General features: G+C 37.0%; 1 protein-coding gene across 1 annotated transcript in view; it reads left to right on the top strand.

The window, feature by feature from the left end:
* Positions 1 to 11,896, top strand: part of FRK (fyn related Src family tyrosine kinase) — a 92,493-nt gene extending 80,597 nt beyond the window's left edge. The window contains exons 5-8 of the mRNA XM_060030569.1: positions 552 to 710; positions 9,433 to 9,614; positions 10,688 to 10,853; positions 11,242 to 11,896. Of these exons, the coding sequence (XP_059886552.1) occupies positions 552 to 710; positions 9,433 to 9,614; positions 10,688 to 10,853; positions 11,242 to 11,450 (716 nt within the window). The 3' untranslated portion in view covers positions 11,451 to 11,896. The remainder of the gene's footprint in view (positions 1 to 551; positions 711 to 9,432; positions 9,615 to 10,687; positions 10,854 to 11,241) is intronic.
* Positions 11,897 to 21,570: the final 9,674 nt, after the last annotated feature.

Here is a 21,570-nt window from a genome sequence, read left to right on the forward strand (position 1 = left end):
TGAATGTTTTCTACTGGGCCTACACTATGGATATATGTCCTTGCAGAATTAAAGACATAAATATGGCAGAATATCATTGCTTTTTAGAAACGTTATCCAGCTCTTCCCACAGTGGGTACCAAGGACAGGGCAACTATTAATCTTCTCTGCATCCTGGACAGAAAAACTCACTGCAATAATTAAACATTCAGTGTCTTCCAGTGTTCATGTTAATAGAATGTCTTCTCTTTGTGTTCCTAAGATGCCTGCCTTGTTTTATCAACTAGACTGTCAGTGTTTCCTTTTCCTTCATTTTTCACATGGACCTGAATCAACCTCTCTTCACCTACAGGTCATAATACATAAGCTGCACAGCCCTGATGCGCCAACACATCAGTTATTAGGTTGCCCTGGTTGAACTGATTCTCTTCCTTGATAAATCTGAAGATTTGTGACACTCATGCTCTTACTTTACTGAGAGGCAGGAAGCAATCTTGGTGATTCCCACCAGGCTTCTGTGAGGATAGGAATGCCTCAGTAACATAAAGTGATTTCCCCTCTTCTTGTTTCAGGTTCAATGAATCGAAATGACTTCCTGAGGGAGGCACAGATAATGAAGAAACTAAGACATCCAAAGCTTATCCAGCTTTATGCTGTTTGCACTTTAGAAGATCCTATTTATATTATTACAGAGTTGATGAGACATGGAAGTCTGCAAGAATATCTCCAAAGTAAGCTAAAGACTTAATAAAAGGAAAAAAGAGGAATTTAGTTTAGCTAGTCCTATAAATGTCAATTTAGCAAGGCTTCTATAACCCAAAGGATATCTACTATGGTATATCTGTGACAATGAATGTCTTACCATTGAATTGCTCAACTACTCTTTAATAGGATATATACTGTGTACTCAAAGGGAGGAAAAATATTTATGTAGTGGAAGAACAAATTGTTCACCATAGACATATCAGAGTACTTAAGTGTCATGTGGAAAATTGAAGAATTGATGTTTTTCATGATGCTTTGTTTCCTACAATAACTAATTGAACATTATCAGTCATGGACCAGTATTTTCTATGGCCCAGAATTAAGGGACATGGAATGCTTTCGGGTGAAGGGAGGGAAAGGTACCCTCATTTTTCTCTTTGCCAGTTTTGGACAACATTGTGCTTGTTGGAATTTAAAATACTTCCAATGGCTAGGCAACATTAGAATATTCAGACTAAAAAGAAGAAATATACTATTACTTTATTTTTACATCTGCTTCCTGTAGTCTGAGAAGACTTAAGGGCACTGTAGAATTTTGATGTTTATTACAAATTAATAATTTAATAAGCCACAATATTATAAGCGTTAAAATGAGATGTTCAAAGAAGTGGAGATCAAGTACTGAGAGAATAATTCATGCTTTAAAAAGAGGCATTTTCTATACTTTCTTGGAATGTCAGAGTGGGACTGATAGAATGTATAGAGGTAAAGGGAGGTGAGAATAATGGAACAAAGATATCGGAAAGATAGGAGTATTCTCTCATTTCAGGGTGCCTTGTGAAGCTGGTAATATTAAATTGCAAGACTAGATAGGAACAAAGAACGTAAGACTTGCTAAGTGCTGTTAAAAACAAAAATATACCTAGCTCCCTTGCATAAAGATATCAAATTTAACAGTATTAGATTGTGTTACCCACCAGAGAGAGACTAACCTCAGCCATTGACTCCTTTTGCTTTATTACCAGGGACAAAAGTATTAGGAGCCCTTTCAGGTCATCTCTAACGAAAATGCTTTGTCAAATTAGAAACATTCGCGCTGTTATATCTCACAGTCAATGCTCAATCCTCAGATCTATCAGCAGTATTCAATTCAAGGAGGACAGGACACTGCCTCCTTCTGGTAACACTACCTTCTGGAAACACTACCTTCATTTGGCTTCTGGGACACTTCATCCAATGTCCTTTTCTCTTCCTTTCTTGCCAGTTCTTCTCAATCTATGTGATTTCTCTCATCTCCCACACTTCTCAATATCTTGGAATTTTCCAAGACTCTTTTGCAACATCACCAGATTCCTTGCTAATCTCAACCAGTCTTATTGTTTAATAACATTTATGTATTAACCAATTGCCTAAATTATATCCCTCCATTACTTCAGAATCATATATCCAACTGCCTTCTTAGCTTCTCCACGTGAACACTGTATCAGTCTGGATAATATGGGTATGATGCAGTAACAAACCCCTCCAAATCTCAGAGTCTTAACACGGGTGTTTATTCTTGCTCTTACTACATGTGAGATATAGACTGGCTGGTGGCTCAGGTCTTTTGATCACCTTGGCAGCAGCAGGGGATATGACTATTCTCATTCTGGCTCTTAAAGCTTCTGACCAGGAGTGACAGAGGTCATTTCTGTGCCCTTTTCATTTGGTTAAATCAAGTCAAAGGGAGTAGGGGAGTACAGCCCTCTAAAGTGCTTAAAAGCAGGAAAAAACAAAAGTTTCCAAACAGCCCTCATTTCTACTACATATGTCTATTAGACATCTCAAAATAATTTGTCCAAAAACTGATCTCTCATATTATCCTCAGTAATCTGCACCTCTTGTGGTCTTTCCTTCTCTGACAATGTCAACACACAGGCCGAACATCTTGGAGTCACCTCTACTTCTCATATCCTATATCTGACCAACCAGCAAATCCCACTGGCTTGCTTTCCAAATATAGCCAGGATTTTACCACTTCTCAACACTCCTACTCCAGTCCGAGTCATCATCAACTCTCTCCTGGATTCTGCAGTAGCCTTCTAATTTGTCTCCCTCTTTTGGTTCTTGACCCCTTCAGTCTCTTCTCAACACAGTAGCTGGAGAGATCCTGTTAAAATGTAAATCAGGTCACGTCCCTCCTCAGCCCCAAACCTTCAGTGACTCCTTGGTTCTCTCTGTGTAACCCATAAAGTCCTGCCTGACCCGGCTCTCCAGTACCTCTCCGACCCCATCTCCCACAGGTTTGCCCTGGTTCACTCTGTCAACTACACTGCCCTTCTTTGCTACTCTTTGTATCTTCCAGATGTGCTCCGCTGCAGGCCCTGCGCGCTTGCCGTTTCCTCTACCTGAAAATTTTTCCCGTTACTTATCCGCACAGCTCATTTTCTCACGTCCTGAAGGCTTTACTCAGGTATTCCCATTACAGCGAGTCCTTCCTGCGTCACCCTCTAAATTCTGAGATTTAATCTCCCTTTGCTGACTCTTCGTATTCCTCTTTCCTGCTTTTTGTCTTCTCTTCCTAGCTGTTAGTTGTCATATAATGCATGACATATTTATGTAGCTTATTTTTAGTGTCTTCTAAAATACAACTTGTAGAGGACAGAGATTTTTCTTTGTTTTAGTGCTAGAACGGTGTCAGGCACACAGAAGGTGTGCACTAATTGTGTGTTGACTAAGTGAATGAATAAATTAATGGATAGATTGAGTCAGGGCTATCCTGAACCTAATACAGTTGGGACTTGTTTTGTGCTTGGTATCAGCTTGCAAAGATACGCTTAGTATATTGCAAACTCCTTTGACATTGAGGATTTCTGTGGTTTGTTGATGTGTTTTACTCAGGGTTGAGCACAAACTCTGTCATCTTCTGGGTTGAACTATCAGGGTCAAGTTTACAGAGGCCTTCATTTGCCCGGATACTTAGCAGCTAGGGGGAGTAATGAAGGCATGCTCATTACAGACAATCCCTTCCCAATCAAGAGGATTTGATTTCAACAAAATGATCTTAAAATGTATCTGCCAGTCTTAAACATCCCATAATGATAAATATTATTAAGCTGAAATGCTCTTGAGTAATGGAACATAACTGAAAATACTTCCTTGCTGCAGATGTAAATTGTCACAGCTCTATGAACGTTTATATCAGTTTTGACATCTGGCTGCTGTATTAAAAGTGTGCTCTGAGGTTGTATGCAGTTCCTAGGCCACTGTACTTTTCAGGGCAGAAAATATGTTACTACTCAGTTTCCTTCACTATTGTGCCTGTCAGTGAAAACCTTTTTATATCCACCGTAATAGGATTGGATGTTGTATTTGATAGCTGAAATAACACACATTTTTCTATAGAACCATCTTTGTAGTCCCTAAGCTTGGCTGAATATTTTTTTGTAATACATTTTGCCAAAATGGAAAAAGCTTGTCAAAAAACTTTAGCACTAAGGGTAATTGATGCCTGGTATTTCTTACTGAAGTTTAAAGAGGATAAATATCTGCATTTTTTACTTTAGCTGGGCTTGTTTTCTTTCCAATAAATACTTATAGAGCATCTAGTATATGTCTGTATATTTTCTTTGTTTTACAGAACAAGTCCTAGCATGTTGTTCATCATTCTCACAGACAGTTCAGTTAAGTGGATTGAAGCAGATAGGAATGTTTTCACTGAGATACCCTTTAACTGAGCACAACTCCATAACTATTTGCTGTCTGCATGAATGGAAGTCTCTTCATAGCCCCTGACTTTGGGTGCTCAGGAGTGTAAGGTGGATTTTAGGGAGGCAGTACAGAATAAATTTATGACGCATGAGATTTCAGCCTCCAACATATCCTGGATTGGAATCTCTACTCTATAAATTATTACCTGTTCCTCTGAGTGGTAGGAACACCTATCAAACAGGGCAAAATACTTCCTATAGTTGTTCTGAGTATTAAATGAGGTGATGTACTAGAAAATCAACCATATGGGATAGTGGTAGGAGAGGAGCATATATATTTTAATTTTTTTTTCCTCTAAAAATCACTATATAGCACTTACTGTGTGCCAGGAATTTTTCTAAGTCCTATACAAGTATTATTTTAGTTCATTCTTCTAACAACCTCATGAACTAAGTATTATCATTACCATCCCCATTTTACAGTTGAAGAAGCTGAGGTATGGAGAGATTAAGTAACTTATGCAAGGTGGTTGAACAAGAATCAAACCCAGGAAATCTGGCTCCATAGTCCATGCTTTTAACCATATACATAGCACTGATATTATTCTCCTAATATCCACCTATTATTTATTGCTGCACGACAAATTACCCCAAAACTTAGTGGCTTACAGCAGCAAACATTTATTATCTCACAGTTTCTGTGGTCAGGAATCCAGGTGCAGCTGAGCCGGGTCTTCTGGGTCAGGGTTTCTCACAAGGCTGCAGTCACGGTGTCAACCGGGGTTCCAATCATCTTTATCCATTCATTTGTTGACGGACACTTAGGTTGCTTCCATATCATGGTTATTGTAAATAATGCTGCTATGAACTTTGAGGTGCATGTATCTTTCGAATTAGTGTTTTTATTTTCTTCAGGTAAATACTCATGAGTAGAATTGATGGATTATGTGGCAGTTTTATTTTTAATTTTTTGAGGAATCTTTATACTGTTTTCCATAGTGGCTGCACTAAATTCAATTCCCACCAACGAAGCACTAGGGTTCCCTTTTATCCACATCCTCACTAACACTGGTTACTTCTTGTCTTTTTTGTTTTTGTTTTTGGCTGCGTTGGGTCTTTGTTCCTGTGCGTGGGCTTTCTCTAGTTGCAGTGAGTGGGGGCTATTCTTTGTTGTGATGTGTGGGCTTCTCATGTGGTGGCTTCTCTTGTTGAGGAGCATGGGCTCCAGGCACCAGGCTTCAGGAGTTATGGCTCGCGGTCTCAGTGGCTGTGGCTCACGGGCTCTGGAGCACAGGCTCAGTAGTTGTGGAGCATGGGCTTAGTTGCTCTGCAGCATGTGGGATCTTCCTGGACCAGGGCTCGAACCCGTGTCCCCTGCATTGGCAGGCAGATTCCCAACCACTGAGCCACCAGGGAAGCCCCTATTTCTTGTTTTTTTGACGATAGCCATTCTTACAGGTGTGAGGTAATATCTCATGGTTTTGATTTGCATTTCTCTGATGATTAGTGATTTGAGCATCTTTTCATGTGCCTGTTGGCCATCTGTTATGTCCTCTTTGGAAAAATGCCTATTCACGTCCTCTGCCCATTTTTTGATCAGATTGTTTATCTGTTTTTGATGTTGAGTTGTATGAGTTCTTTATGTATTTTGGATATTAACCCCTGATTTGATATGTCATTTGCAAGTATCTTCTCCCTTTCAGTAGACGGTCTTTCCATTTTATTGATGGTTTCCTTCATTGTTTGAAAGCCTTTTAGTTTGATTTGGTCCCATTTGTTTATTTTTGCTTTTGTTGCCCTTGCCTGAGGAGACAGGTCCAAAAAAATATTGCTAAGACCAGTGTCAAAGAGATAACTGCCTATGTTTTCTTCTAGGAGTTTTGTGGTTTCAAGTCTTACATTTAAGTCTCTAACCCATTTTGAATTTATTTTTGTATATGAGAAAATGGTCTAGTTTCATTCTTTTACATGTAGTTGTCCAGTTTTCCTAATGCTACTTATTGAAGAGACTTTCTTTTCCCTGTTATATATTCTTTGTTGTAGATAATTGACCATGTGAGTGTGAGTTTATTTATGGGCTCTTTATTCTGTTCCATTGAGCTATGTGTCTGTTTTTATGCCAGTATCATACTGCTTTGATCACTATAGCTTTGTCTGAAGTCAGGGAATGTGATACCTCCAGTTTTATTTTTCTTTCTCAAGATTGCTTTGGCTATTCAGGGTCCTTTGTGGTTCCATACACATTTTAGGATTATTTATTCTAGCTCTGTCGGTATTTTGTGAGTATTTTGATAGGGATTTCATTGAATGTGTAGATTGCTTTGGGTAGTTAAAATGGACATTTTAACAATATTAGTTCTTCCAATCCATGAACACATAACATCTTTCCATTCATTTGTATTCATTTGTATCATCTTCAGTTTTTTTCATCAATGTCTTATAGTTTTCAGAGTACAGGTCTTTTACCTCCTCAGTTAAATTTATTTCTAGGTATTTTATTCTTTTTATTTGCTTGTATATGGGATTGTTTTATTGTTTTCTCTTTCTGTTAGTTCATTATTAGTGTATAGAAATACAACAGATTTCTGTATATTAATTGTGTATCCTAAAAGTTTACTGAATTCATTTATTCTAATAATAAATGAATCTTATTTATTATTGGGATTTTCTGTATATGGTATCATGTCATCTGCCAATAGTAAAAGTTTGACTTCTTCTCTTCCAATCTGAATGCCTTTTATTTCTTTCTCTTGTTGGTTGCTGTGGCTAGGACTTCCAATACTATGTTAAATAGAAGTGGTGAGAGTGGGCATCCTTGCCTTATTCTGGATCTTAGAGGAAAAGCTTTCAGCTTTTCACTTTTGAGTATGATGTTACCTGCAAGTTTGTCATAAATGGTCTTTATTACTCAGAGCCTATTTAAATATGCTGCTTAGATTAAAAAAACACACACTCTCACACACAAACTGTGCTTAAGTCTTTCCCATTTGAAAACTTCCCTTGACTCCATTTATTTCATTTTTTTAATTGCAAAAGATGACATACATGTAGAAAGGACATGCATGACTTACGTCCTTGCTACATATATATTTATAATGTAATTATAAAGCAAGCAAGTAAACAACTGTGTAGCCACTATGCAAATCAAGAATGAGAACATAGCCAGCAGCCCAGAAACTCCTCTACTACCTTATCAATGACAATCCCTCACTATCAGGAACTTCATGATAATTGCTTTCCCTTCCTTGACTTACATTTTTCTCTGCTAGCTTCTTCTTGTCTTCCCTTCTTGACTAGGTTTTTGGAAATTGACATCTCCTCTTGCTATCTCCACATCCTCAGCTCCCCTTCAGCCCTTAACCCTTTATACTCCATCTCCAGCGAGACTCTCTTCCTGCAACCAATGTTTCCAGTGACTTCTTAATTATTATATTGTAGAAATGCTTTTTGGTTCTTATCTTGCTGGACTTATTTGACAATGGTAGTGATTTTCTCTTCTCAAACCTTTGACTGTTAGGATGTTCTCTTCTGGTTCTTCTCTCATTCTTTAGGCTGATTCCTCTCAGTTTTCTTGCAGGTTTATTTTTATATGCCCACTCTAAGTGTTGGCATTTCTCTTGATTCTATCACTTTCTAGCAATCTCACCCACTTTTAATGTTTAACTCTTGCTCCTAGACAATGACGGTTAAATCCATCTTTCTAGCTGCATGCTTTCCTCTGAGCTTCAGAACCATATGCTTGTCTTCTTTTAGACATTTCCTCTTGGGTAATCCGTATGCATCTCTAGCTTAACAAATCTTAAACTGTTTAATTCTGATCAGACAGCAGCAATGATAGATAATAAGAACAGGTAGGCTTTACTAAGTTCTTCCTAGGTGCCAGGTACTGTTTTAAGTGCTTTACATGTATTATCTCATTTTAACAAATAATACCACAAGGTGATGATCATTATTGCTGTATATATGGAGAAACTGAGACACAGGAGTGTTAAGCAGCTTGCCCAAAGTCAGGAAGAAATGTAAGGCAGAGCCCTGATTCAAATTCTGGCACTCTAGCTTCAAACCAATCTTCCTCACTCTTGTACTGTAGTTGCTCAAGTCAGGAATTGTGTCTGGGACTCTTGACCATAAATTCAATACATTTTTGGTAATATCTGGCTTATTCAGATAGAGATAATGATAATTTGGATTTATATGAGACCTTTTCAGTTCTCCAGAAATTTGAAGACCTCTACTAACAGCGTGGCATCTAAACACTTATCCAGGGATGGCTGACCCCATTTCACAAAGTCACCACAAAATAACACTAATCTCTCTAGTAATGATCAAACTGACTCAACTACATAAATTTCCTATACTTAGTTATATAGAATCAGCAGGAGGAGAAACTATGTCTACGAAAGGTATATCATGCCTATACCTTCTCTTCATAGAGAGATGAGCAACCTATTCTAAGAATAACAGGCTAAGAAAGGAAAATGTAATGCATGCATCAAGCTTAATGGAGTACAAATGTAATATACTCAGCCTATAACTATGTAACATATATAGAACCTTCATTATTTTGTGAGCTAGTTTTTAAGAACAATGTGATGGAAGAATGAGAACTTTTCATTGGTTCAGCCATGCAAATTAGTATTATTTTTAGGGTTAAAGACTAAAACAACTAAGAAATGTTTCAAAGAAATCCAGAGGCAACCAAGTAACAGTTTCCATGAAGAGATGAGTCAGTGATGTGTGGTATTAAAAATGGCAATACCTGGACTCTTCCGGATATTTACAGCTGTGTTTGGATCATGTGGTACTGTTGCTCCTTTCTCCCAATAATGCTCATTTAGGGAAGGGAGGGCCTCAGCTTTGAAATGTGTTTGAGCTCTGAAGCTTGTTGCCTCATTAACCCTTCGCAGGAAATGGAACGGTTTGTACCTGTTATATTTATTTTCTCTCAGTGCTATGGCACTTAATCCCACTGATAGCTCATTCATCAAAATTCTCAGAATTTGCTTCAATAGTTCAAATGTTCTCCAAAGTGAATCTCTTATTTTCTCTTTTTACCTAGATGATGCTGGATCAAATATCCATCTGATGCAGCAGGTAGACATGGCAGCCCAGGTTGCTTCTGGAATGGCGTATCTGGAGTCCCAGAACTACATCCATAGAGATCTGGCTGCCAGAAATGTCCTTGTTGGTGAACATAGTATCTACAAAGTGGCAGATTTTGGACTTGCAAGAGTTTTTAAGGTAGATTTGGCTTTGTTTTAATTAGTTGGTAATGGGTCAAAAGGCTAGACCAGTATACTAATAGATTTACTGTTATTTTTCGATATATTTCTCCAAGTTCTATTGGTCCATAGACCATTTCAGGATCCCAGGGCTCTACAGACAAACTACTTCCTATTTCTATTTCTTCACCAAAGAGAAAGAAACAGAAAAAACGATGATCAACCAGATGGGAAAGTATGTAATTAAGTTTGCAGTTGAATAAATGATCAGTTGTTCAGTACCAGTAGCCTCTGTTTGTCTGCCTCTATTTCTCTTAAAAAAGGCAGCACACTTTGTACAGAGTTACCCTATCCATTGTTGCTCACTTTATGCCAGACCAATATGCATGCTGCCAGGCATGCTGCCAAAATTCTTCAGCAAACCTTGGCTTTTAAAATCCTGCCACCCCCGCTCCCATTTTATGACATTAGGCCAAAAGACACTAATATAGGAGATATAATATTAGGTGTTTTTTTCTGAATTTAATTTTTTATTTCTACATTGTATCGTAAAAATATGAGTGTGAGGCATGACACATAAGTAAATGATTCTCTTTTGATCTTTATGAATTTATCATCTTTTCTCTTTGTAAATTAATTAGATCCCCAGTGAGTTGATACATTAATTTAAATCATTTGGACCCTACTTTTCAGTATTAGAAAATGGTTACATGGTAATTATCAACGTCAGTGGCTCTTCAATACCAGCAGTAAATCAGAAAACAGGCTTTGCTTTCACTTTCTATATTTGCTAAAGACCAGGTGTAAAGCCAGTGTTATCACAGATGCATTTCCCATATGTATTACAGTGCTCCTTCCAGTGCTACTTTTAGCACATAGTAGGCTCTCAAATAATATTTCATTAATGAAGTCCCGCAGATTATTCAGTCTTGTGTGTCAGATTTGGAATTTGCTACTGTAATTATCATTTGAACTAAACTCATTTTGAATCTTGTCCCTCTAAATTTTAATGCAAAGCAAGTTACAGACGAATGAGGGTGACCAAAAAAGAACCCCACTTTAACCTAGCTTGATTCCTTAATGCATTATCAGGTAGATAATGAAGACATCTATGAATCTAAACACGAAATAAAGCTGCCGGTGAAGTGGACTGCGCCTGAAGCCATTCGTACTAATAAATTCAGCATTAAGTCTGATGTGTGGTCATTTGGAATCCTTCTTTATGAAATCATTACTTATGGCAAAATGCCTTATAGTGGTGAGTAATTAATTCTGAAGTGGGCCTTTCTGCTGCAGGTCACTTACTTAGGTGTGACTTTAACTGCTTTGCCCAGACTTAGAGGGCAGAGTTATGAGGCTGACCACACCATGTGCCTGTGGGAGCATAACAGATAAAATTTGATGATGATGATTTGCCTTAATGAGTTGGTTTATTGCCTCCTTCTCCTTTGCTCTTGAATTGCAGTCTTACAGACATTACTTGCTGTAGGATTTAGTTTAGTCTCTGCAGCCTGGGAAGGGGATGGTAGACTTCATAGTTTCTCCGGGGAAGACAGTTTGCTTCGTCCTCTAGAGTGTCAGTATCTATGAATTTAAGACTCTGATTTCCAACTTGTTTTTTGTTGGTTCCATTTTCTATTTTTTAGGTATGACAGGTGCTCAGGTAATTCATATGTTGGGTCAAAACTATAGACTCCCTCAACCATCTAACTGTCCATTGCAATTCTACAACATCATGTTGGAGTGCTGGAATGCAGAGCCTAAGGACCGGCCAAGATTTGAGACACTGCATTGGAAATTTGAGGATTATTTTGAAACAGACTCTTCATATTCAGATACAAATAACTTTGCATGATGAACACTGAAGAACATCAAATAATGAAGTAGCAACAGAGTTCAATAATCAGTTCAGAAATACAATCATATTAACCAACTGTAAAAATGAATTTATCTTGACATATTCAAGTGATAAGGTACATTTGGCCATATAATACAAAAAAGATTATATGTGTATTTTATCAACTGGGCAATACTGCAGGACAGTCTGAGATGAAATATCATCTCCCCACTGCCTGGCAAAATCAAATGCACTAAACAAAGTTATTTTTCTTCTTAAAAGAGACACATTTCTATTTATTGTTTGAAATGCTGTTCAAGAGGATCAACAGATGATAGCGAATTTTTACTCAGTGACTGTTGTAGCATTTTCCCGTTTACTGATTAAGGTGGCTATTCATTATTCCTCGGATTGCTGAATCCCATCAGGCTGTTATTATGAAGGAATCTGATTGCTTTGCTGCACAGCAGGACCTGTGCTTTGAGATTTTTTTTCTCTTTTAAAATATCCTGTATAACTACAATGATGGCAAAGACATGTTAAATGACTTGATTGTACTTGGAGTAATTGCACATATTTTTTTCCTATGCATAAAAAAATGAAGCAGCTGTTGAGAAAAAGAATTAAAATCTCTCTCATTTTGTAGAAGGAAATGATGGAATTTTTCTCTACCTCGGTATGTGTCATCTGAGATTCATCTACATTAGTTTTAATCTCTTAATGCTAAGAATCAGCTTGCAAAGTTGATGAGTTATTATCTTGGAAATATGCAAGAAACATCTAATAGCCTGCCAGATCTGAGAAATAAGTATCAAAATAGTTTAGGAAAATGAGAGGAGAGCAGTAGGATTGCTAAGGCCTGGGATTTCTGAATAATTTAAAAAATGTACCTTTGCTATATAGGCTACAAAACAGGCCAAACTCTGTTTCAGATCTAGAGAGTAGGAATAAGGAATAATAAGGTTTTATAACGTTGGTTATGAAACTGTATTTTTTGTCTGATAGGACAAGAGGGTTTTTACTCATCTTAAGTTTTCATCAACCTTTGTAAGAATGTTATTTCTTCTTAAGCAATGGGTGTATCAAGTTCTGTGCCTCATTAGATGATTAGGGAGAGCTCTCAAAGGGGGTTTCAAAATCAAATATATATTCAAAGATCTTCTAATGTAAAGCAATATGAATGAAAAAATGCATAAGAAATTTTTGAGTATATTGAGAATAATTTGAGTATCTTCTTTCATCTTTCTTTAAAGGAGAAGAAGAGCAGTTTTAAGTGGTTACGGAAACCCCAACACAAAGTAGATTAAGCACTAAGTAAATCTGTGTACTCTGTAACTGGAAGACAGGAGTTGTTAAAAAGGAGACAGCAGGCCCCAAATGGAGTCACTTGTGCTAAGCCCCATAGCAGCAAACCAAGACTTAATACTTAAACTAATTGCAGTTTCAGCATTTCCCAGAAATGTCATCTTTAACCAGTCAACCTGGAATTACCTGGCCAGCATGATAGACCCCTTCCATCCCACTTAGAAGGGCAGGAGGGCGACCTCGTCAGAAACAATGCATTCTTTGCTAATGACGTTCTTTTCCCACCCCCTTTCTCCTTTTAAAAACCCTTGCTTTTCTACAGCATGGCCGACTCCTTTCTATTTGTTAAATGGGATGCTGCCCAATTCACGAATCACTGAATAAAGCCAATTTGATCTTTAAATTTACTCAGTTGAATTTTTGTTATTTAACAAGATAGAGAGGACTCCATGCACAATACCATTAACAATTCAATGATGTTAACAAAGACCCAAGTCCTTTCCCAACCTTCCCTCTGCCATCAGCATTGTCCTCATTCCTATGGTCATAGATGGCTCTCAAAACCAACTGGGGTTCCCTCTTCTCTTCACCCAGCAGGAGAAAATGGGAAGCCTCTCTCTTTGCATTTTCAGCTTACATAAAAATCATTCTTTTTCAGGCTTCCTTGGTGGCGCAGTGGTTGAGAGTCTGTCTGCCAATGCAGGGGACATGGGTTCGTGCCCCAGCCTGGGAAAATCCCACATGCTGCGGAGCGGCTAGGCCCGTGAGCCATGGCCACTGAGCCTGCGCATCCGGAGCCTGTGCTCCGCAACGGGAGAGGCCACAACAGTGAGAGGCCCGCGTACCGCAAAAAAAAAAAAAAAAAATCATTCTTTTTCTGTTCAGGCAAACTGGGGTCATGTGCCTAACCCTAGACCAATAATAGACTCTTATGTGCTGGCTGAGAATAAATTCTGCCACACTGAAGCTGGGAATATGGTTACCTTTTCTGGAGACAGGTTGGGAGTTTGGCTTATCTGAATAAAATTAGAGAAGATTGGATCCTGGGTAGGTGTCCATTAAGGAGAAAGTCCCCTGAGATGAAGTATCTATACTGTACATATAAAATAGGTGTATGTATGTGTATATACACTAAACTTTTTTGAAACTAAAATGGGTCATATGGAGCTAACAATTATAGAGCCCCTTGATTCCTTTATGAACAGCAAATATTTATAAGGGAAGGTCAACACTAATCTTTCTAATTAGTTGACTATGTATAGGACAAATTCAATTATTTATTTAAATTCATAGAATCTAATGCAAAGAGCAAATTATAAATAACCAGTTATTAAAAATTAAAAGAAAAGAGCTCATTTTCTTTGAGTTTATTTCTTGGAGTTCAATCTAGCTTGAACATATACAGAAATGAATTAAAATATTCCCATTTCATTGTGAAAATTCAACTACTATATAATTTACTTTTTTTGGTAGCGGCTAATAACAACAAATTTTTTAGTAAGATCTGATTTTGAAATGTAAAAAGAAGGTTATCCTTTCTTGTTTTTATACTACCTGAAACCTGTTTGACTTACCACATTTGATTCTTGGAGACATTTATGTTCAAGTTGCTGTCAAAGCAATCTATTATTCTTGTTTTCACCTGAGGGATCACAGAGAAAAATAATGGATTCAGTTAGGAGAAGCAGGAATAGATTTTTTTTTTAACTGACATAAATTTCTTTCCCTGTATAGAATAAAAGGATCAAGAAAAGGTAAGTTGAATTTTCCTACAACGAGCCAGCTCTTGTTAAATTTACGTCCCCTAAATTGTAGCAAAGCACTTTCTATGTAATGTTTTATTTATGTAATTCAGTTATTTGGAGGTGGTGGTGAGGGAGGTGAGTACATCATTTCCTGTGGTATTTCAAATCTCTTTTGACAAAAACCTAAGAATTTTTACAATAGAAAAGAATTCAAAATTCCATTAAGGCTCTTTTAAGAAGGTTATGAAGGAAATAGCTTTACATTGTCTAAGGTCAAAAGAGACACAGAGTACAACTTCTAATAGTTTTGAAAACTGAATATTGTGTCATTAAAAACAAAGATAAAGTCTAAGTGACCAGCAATCTGCAAAATGGGCTGTGGCAATGGGTCGTCTTAAAGGACACCGAAGAACAAGACATTGGGAAATATCAGGCTGGGCGCATTCACTCACACATTTTGCTCACAATGTGTGTCTGCATGGTGACTGCATGGATGACTGAACTATAGCGGGCCCAAACTCTTTCCATTCTCTGATGGCCCAATGGGAACCATTGCCCCTGGAAGGATGCCAACTGTCACCCAGCTGGTGTTTCCTGGAGGAAGCAGGGCTCAGCTGGTGACCCAAGGCTTTGCCAAGCATCTGCCCTACCTGAAATACTGTTTTTCATGGTGTACTTGAGCATATGGTTTCTGGTCCAAATGGCCTGGTTGGTAGTGTGTTTTGTGCTGACTTTTCAGGACTCTTTGCAAAGATATATTATGTGAATTACAATGGTGATACTTTGGATACTTATTCAGATTGTGTGAAAGGCCACTTTAAAAGAAGTAAATGAGGCTTTTATACATGGGTATTGGAATTGCCAGTGGGTCATCTGGAAATGTTCAGTTCTTGTAATTCCTGGCATCATTACAGAGAAGTTTTGATCTATAATCTTCAACATGATCCCCAAATTCCATGGAGTAGGCTAAAAAAAAAGAAAAAAAGCTGGAAAGTTTGATGGAGAATACTTACAAATCTTTTAAATCCATGACCCTTGAAATACTTTAATTTTCACAGTGTCATCTTTTCACTGCTTACATTGCCCCATTAAACTCCTTCAGATTTTCCTTTTTTATATTAAGGAACTGATAGTAAAAGTCTTAAATTATTTATTATATTTAGAAATGAACTGGAGAATAAAAATAGTGTACAACCCTGAATCTCAGAGACTTTAACAAGTTTAGCTTCAATCTGCACTCAGATGACACTATCTACATAGAAGTTATAAGATTAAGTTATAAGGAAAGAGACACCCAATTATTTCCATTTACACTTCTTGCTTGGGTAGTTAATCTATCAGTCATCTAAAGCAGCTGACTGGAATGTAACATCTTTTTCGTCCTCATAGAAAATAATCAGCTCTTCCAGAAAAGGGTAGCAAATCTCGAACATGCCTTAAGTATCTAGTTAAATGTATTGCTTTACAGGAGATTCAAATCATATAATATAATAACCATGGACTCGTATGTTAGGGGAAAATGGTTAAAAGCAACTAAAATTGCTTGGTTTGGAAGAAGCTAAATATTGTCTTGTAATAATTTCTTGAAATTTTAGAATAGAGACTTTAATTGTACTATTTGTGAAGGATAAAATTGCTTGATATTAGCCAAATTATGTTTAATTTTTATGGCCTACACAATTTCAGGATAAAAGGTATGATAGCTTTTAATCATTTTTCGAAATCTACATTTAATTATAGATTCAGAAAGTGGGAAACAAAGCAGATTAGCCAGATTAATATATTTTAAAGATACTTCTGAGATTTTTGTCTCTAAAAAATGTGTATTTCTATATTGTACTCTTTAATAATATTTATTAGGTACAATTACATGTGAATGTATTACACATGCTTAATTTGTATGTGTAACAAAAAGGATAAAAAAGACCTCTTTTAATTGTACCACTTGTTATACTGCTATTACTTACTTTGGTTCAAATGCAAGTATTTAATTTAAAAAAAAATTTATTTCTGTGTTCTTTAAAATACTAAGGTAAAGGCTTTTCTTGAAAATATATTTTACCCTAAGTGTTCTCTTTTCATTCACACTGGGTTTGTTTATTATGCTAGTTATTTCAAACTGATTATTTTTAACTTGACTTTTAAAAGTTGACTTTATTGTTTCAGAGGTCAAGTTAGTTGTGAATCCACTACATGAATTTAATGTATTTCATAGCAAGTAAAATGTTTCCTCAGTTGACTATATTAAAAGAATTTACATTTGTATGATGGGGAGAGTCTGTGAATCTTAGGAATATGGTCTTGCTTATGTCACATATTCACTAAAGGTTGGCTGCTTTATATCACCTTTCTCAGAAACCCAAGCAAATGGAGAAACTACCAGCTCTTAAGTTGTTGGTTGCTCTGGCAGTGGGAATGAGAGTGCTGGTGGGTCTCATGTTGGCAGTTAAATCCTTGGGCTTACAACTCATTGGCCACAATTACAGGGCTTCACCCAGACTCAAGGAGCGCTGGATGTGCAATCCTACCATGTACCCAGATACAGGGCACAAGAGATTCTCGGTAAATAGCACTAACACTATCATACTGCATTAAAATGTCAAGTAAGTTTTAAGAGATATTGTGTGGTGGAAGGTCATGTACACTCATTTATCCATTTCTTTTCCTTAATTATTTTATTCATTTGTTCAGCAAACATATATTGATTACCTGTTAAGTAGCAGACATTGGGCTAGATGCTTAGATAAAATTGTGAACACGAGAGAAATAGACCCTGCTTTCCTAAGTTTACAATCTATCAAGAGAGGCAGATCGGGATACGTGAATCTCAACTCATAAACATATAAGCACAATTTTACTTTCTCATTTTCTTCCTAAGAATTAACTTATTGTCTGCAAGCTGCTACCCAGTATCCATTCTCTCCTTGCTCCTTAATAGCAGAACCTGTTTTCTTGGATCCCAGCTAAAGATCACATTTCTTAGCCTCTTTTGCAGCTAGGGGTGCCTAGGAGATGTAAGAGAAAGTTGTTTGGCAAGACTTCTAGGAGTGTGTGAAGTGAGGGGGAAAGGCACAAATTAGGGCTAGCCAGGCAGGTCCTGCCCCAATCATGGGGGGCTGTGTAGTCCTGGTTAGTAATCTTAATCTTCCTGGACAGACATTGATAGCCTTTAAATTGGTAGCATAATCGAATTTGAACTTTTAAAATATTATTTTCATAATGTATGGAGAATGGATGTGGGGAGACAATCTAGGAAGACTGATTGGGGGAGCGATGATAGTGGGTCAGGTGAGTGGATGGCAGGAGACAGAGAAAACAATGAACACACGTGAGACACTGGAGGTAGAACCAGCAGCACTTGATAACTGTTTGGTTATGTGGATGAGGAATGGTTAGGTATCAAGGATGACCTCACATGTCCTCTAGGGGAAACTAGATATGACATAACAGAAAAGAAGCAGGCAAGAGAGACGATGATCATTGGAGCTAATTAGCTGATCAGTTGTCATGACATCCAACTTGAGATGTTAAGGAGTTGAGTATTTGTACCTGGAGCCTAGAAGTGAAGTACAAAGCCAACTGTAAATTTGGGAGGAGTTGGCATAAGAAAATCACGTAAGGGAAGGGGACCACTGAAGGAGAGAATGGAGAATGAGGAACAAGAAGGGTTCAGCATTAGTCCCTGAGGAGGTGGGACATTTAAATTTAGGTGGAGAAGAAGCCAGAGAAGTGGGTGAAAAATCAGGAGTGTTTTCACAGAAGCTAAGAATTAAGGAACAGACAATTGTATTGCATGTTAATGAGAGGTCAAAGACCTTGGAAAGTGAAGGTTTTCCATTAGCTTTTAGCAACTTGGCGGTCCTGAGGAAGTGCATTTTCACTGGAGAAATGGGATCAAAAGTGAGACTGTAGTAGGCTGAGGCAGAAGCGAGAGATGAGTGGGGACAACGCCTATGGCCCTGGCAGTCTTTCCCCATGTGTGGTCGCGAATGTAAGAGAGAGGCAGCAGCTCACCGTAAATATGGGATTCGGGAGGCAGGAGTGTGTGTTTCTAAGAATCAGGAAGACAACACCTTGTTTGCATGCCGTTAGGATGGTTGTTGGAATTTATCTTAGCAGGAGTAGAGTACATAGTGTAGAAACATTTTCCAATTCAAAGAAATCTGAAAGAACAACTGCTGTCTTGCTCACTGAATTTGTATGAATTTTATATTATGAATATTTCGTTGTTAAACGAAATATCTTTGCCATAGGGGAACTAAGGCCTGGAACCTACAAAAACATGTTTTGAACGAATATGTCTCTGTTCCAGGACCATTTATTTTAATGAAAATTTCATGGTGAAGTTTTCTTACCTGTTTCTTCAAGATTGATCTAGTTTCCTGATATTCTGTGAGTAGATAGGTGGCTTTTCTTTGGAAATGTAAGTTTTATCTGGATTAGAGAAACAGGGCAAAGAAAAAAAAATGAATTCAAGTAATTCCAAATAAAGTATCTATTCATTTTCCTTCAATATGGATGTCAGGTCTAATTGTTCAAAATGAAACAATATGGCTTATTGCAGATGAATTATGAAATCCATTTAAGAGCATGTTAAAATAGTGTCAAAGAGGTGATAAGAAAGCTGGAGTTTTAATATTTCAGGGAGAAGACATATGAACCACCCCAAAGAATATAATTATAAGAAAGAATAAGAGGGAAAAAGAAAGGAAAATAAAGCAAAGAAAGGCAAAGCTATTTCAAGAAAACATATCGTCAAAGTCTTAGGAGAAATTATTCTTCCTGTATTTGGTTAATTGGCTTATGAATAATGCAGAAACATTCTTATTTGGCTTTAAAATATCCTTAGTTCAAACTCTAAGTTTTAGGACCTAAGTCAGACAGAAGGGATTTTGTAGTAAAATCTTTCCTGGGCATTATCAACATCAATCTATTTTCATAGAACTGCAGAATGTTAGAGCTGGTAGAAACCTTGGAGATCATTTGTCAGTCTCTCAGGAGTTCTTCTCCATCTTTTGGAATAAAAACTCAGAAGCAAAAATCATAAAAAGAGGTATTTAGTCATTTGAGAGAGGTTTTCCTTCAAGTAAAACTGCTTCATAGACTCCTTAAATCCTTGCAGAATTATTTGCAAATCTTCAGGAAAAGACTTGGCATAAATAAAATTGTTTCAAGTTAATTGTCTCTTCCCTGTATTTTGGAGAAACTTATGGCACTTAATTTAGAGAACAGCAAAGATACACGTCAAGAGTTGATTTTGTGGCTGCACATTAAAAATATTTTAAAGCATGCAAGTTGTGCTATGTTGTGCAAATGGGAATGGGTGCCAATCTTAAGTAACAGCCAAAAGTCAAAGCAGCAGGATAAATTAATTCCATAAGTTCTCAAGCTGACCAGCAGGTGGGGGCCCAGATTGCTGCCAAAGAGCTTTTGATTGGCAGAGAAGAAGAAAAGGGACCTTAAAATAATCTAAAATTCTCATATAATATTCGGTCCATGTGAAAAAAATTACTGGAAGTAAACTCACTTGATCGTAGGTAACTATGCTCAGACCTGCAATGAAGACATTGATTACAGATTACAACACAGTGCTCCCAGTTTTGGAGAAATGCAAAATTACATAGTTCACGTCTCACCAAACTGTAATTATCAAAGTAACTGAGTGGTCCTCACCAAAGTAGAGTTACTGGTACATAGCCCTCATGAATGTGTCTTTTTCTATATATAGGTTCTAATATTTCAGCTCTTATTTTTATATGTATTTTTATGATGCACTCAATATCTTCCCACATGCTCAATTATATTTCAAAAGCACTGAAATCTTTTTTATATATCTTTGCTTGCGTTCTTTGCTTATTCACTCTTTTAACAAAGAAGTATGAATAGACTTCTGTAAAATTAATTTTAAAAAATTACTGGCATTTGGATTTTGTTATTAATACAAAAAGTAAAACATTTTCAGTACCAACTTGCAAAACTGACAACTAATCATAGTTCATTTTTTCAACCATAGGAGAGTTAAATTATTATTATACCAGTGAAAAATTGTGCAATTTTTCCTACTGTGGTTTAGAACTTTTAGTTCACAAAACAGTGAAAATGATATATTGTTTGTGGCATTAACTCTACTTAATTTGGAACCTTAGAATAATTTTATTTTCTTCCATTAAATCTTTAATGCAGTTTCAGCATAAAATTTAAATGTATTAGTATGTCAAATATTGATTCTGTGTTAACCTTTTAAGGCTATCTAAATTACATAGATACTTTTTGGTGGATCCGAAAACCAGTTGATCCGTACTTTATTATCTACTCAATAGTATGATTTTAAGTTAATTTGTTGACTAAAGAAGAAGTACATCCTTCAGGTTCATTCTATTATGATAATAACATTTTTAATACTGTGTAAAAGACTTAGGAAGATTCACGTACTTTTTCTGAAGTGATACAGTTGTATTTTCTTTCTCATTTTTGACATTACATGGTTAAATTCTGGCAGTCTCTTCCATGATGAGAAGGTTTGAAGAAAGGGAGGCACTACTTGATTAATGCTGGAAAAATGCCAATGGAAGGTTGACTTTACATCTTGTTGGCCTTATTGTTTCTCGGGTAAGACGGATGAGAAAACATAGAATGTTAGAACCCCAGTCTGGTTCTGACAGAATGCTGTGCTAAGAGAAAATTTGCCTTTGGGCCCATTTAAGAGAACATTTGATTTACCTATGGAACGAGCTTTCAGTAATACCTTTATAACTACTAAGTGGTTTCAGGAAAAGACAAAGCTTCCTGAAAGGGCAAGGGTGGATGCTTTCTGAGGAATTCAGGGATTTTTTTCTTTATGGATCCCACAGGCGTTGTCCTATTTTCCCTACAACATACTTCCTGTGTTTGGCCCAGGGTAGGAATGAGATAAGAGAGAAAAGGAGAAAAAGGGAACTAGGAAGAAGAAAAAATGTAGTTAGCAGCAAGACGGTGAGCTGGTGGGAGAAAACTAGTTCTTTCCTCTTGAGACGTAGTAGTCAGATTTATAGTATCTATTTCAGTCTCAGCCAGAGATTTACTGACAGATCTTTGCCAAATCAAATCAC

Source organism: Delphinus delphis, chromosome 14, assembly GCF_949987515.2.
Source record: "Delphinus delphis chromosome 14, mDelDel1.2, whole genome shotgun sequence".
In the NCBI taxonomy this organism is placed as follows: Eukaryota; Metazoa; Chordata; class Mammalia; order Artiodactyla; family Delphinidae; genus Delphinus; species Delphinus delphis.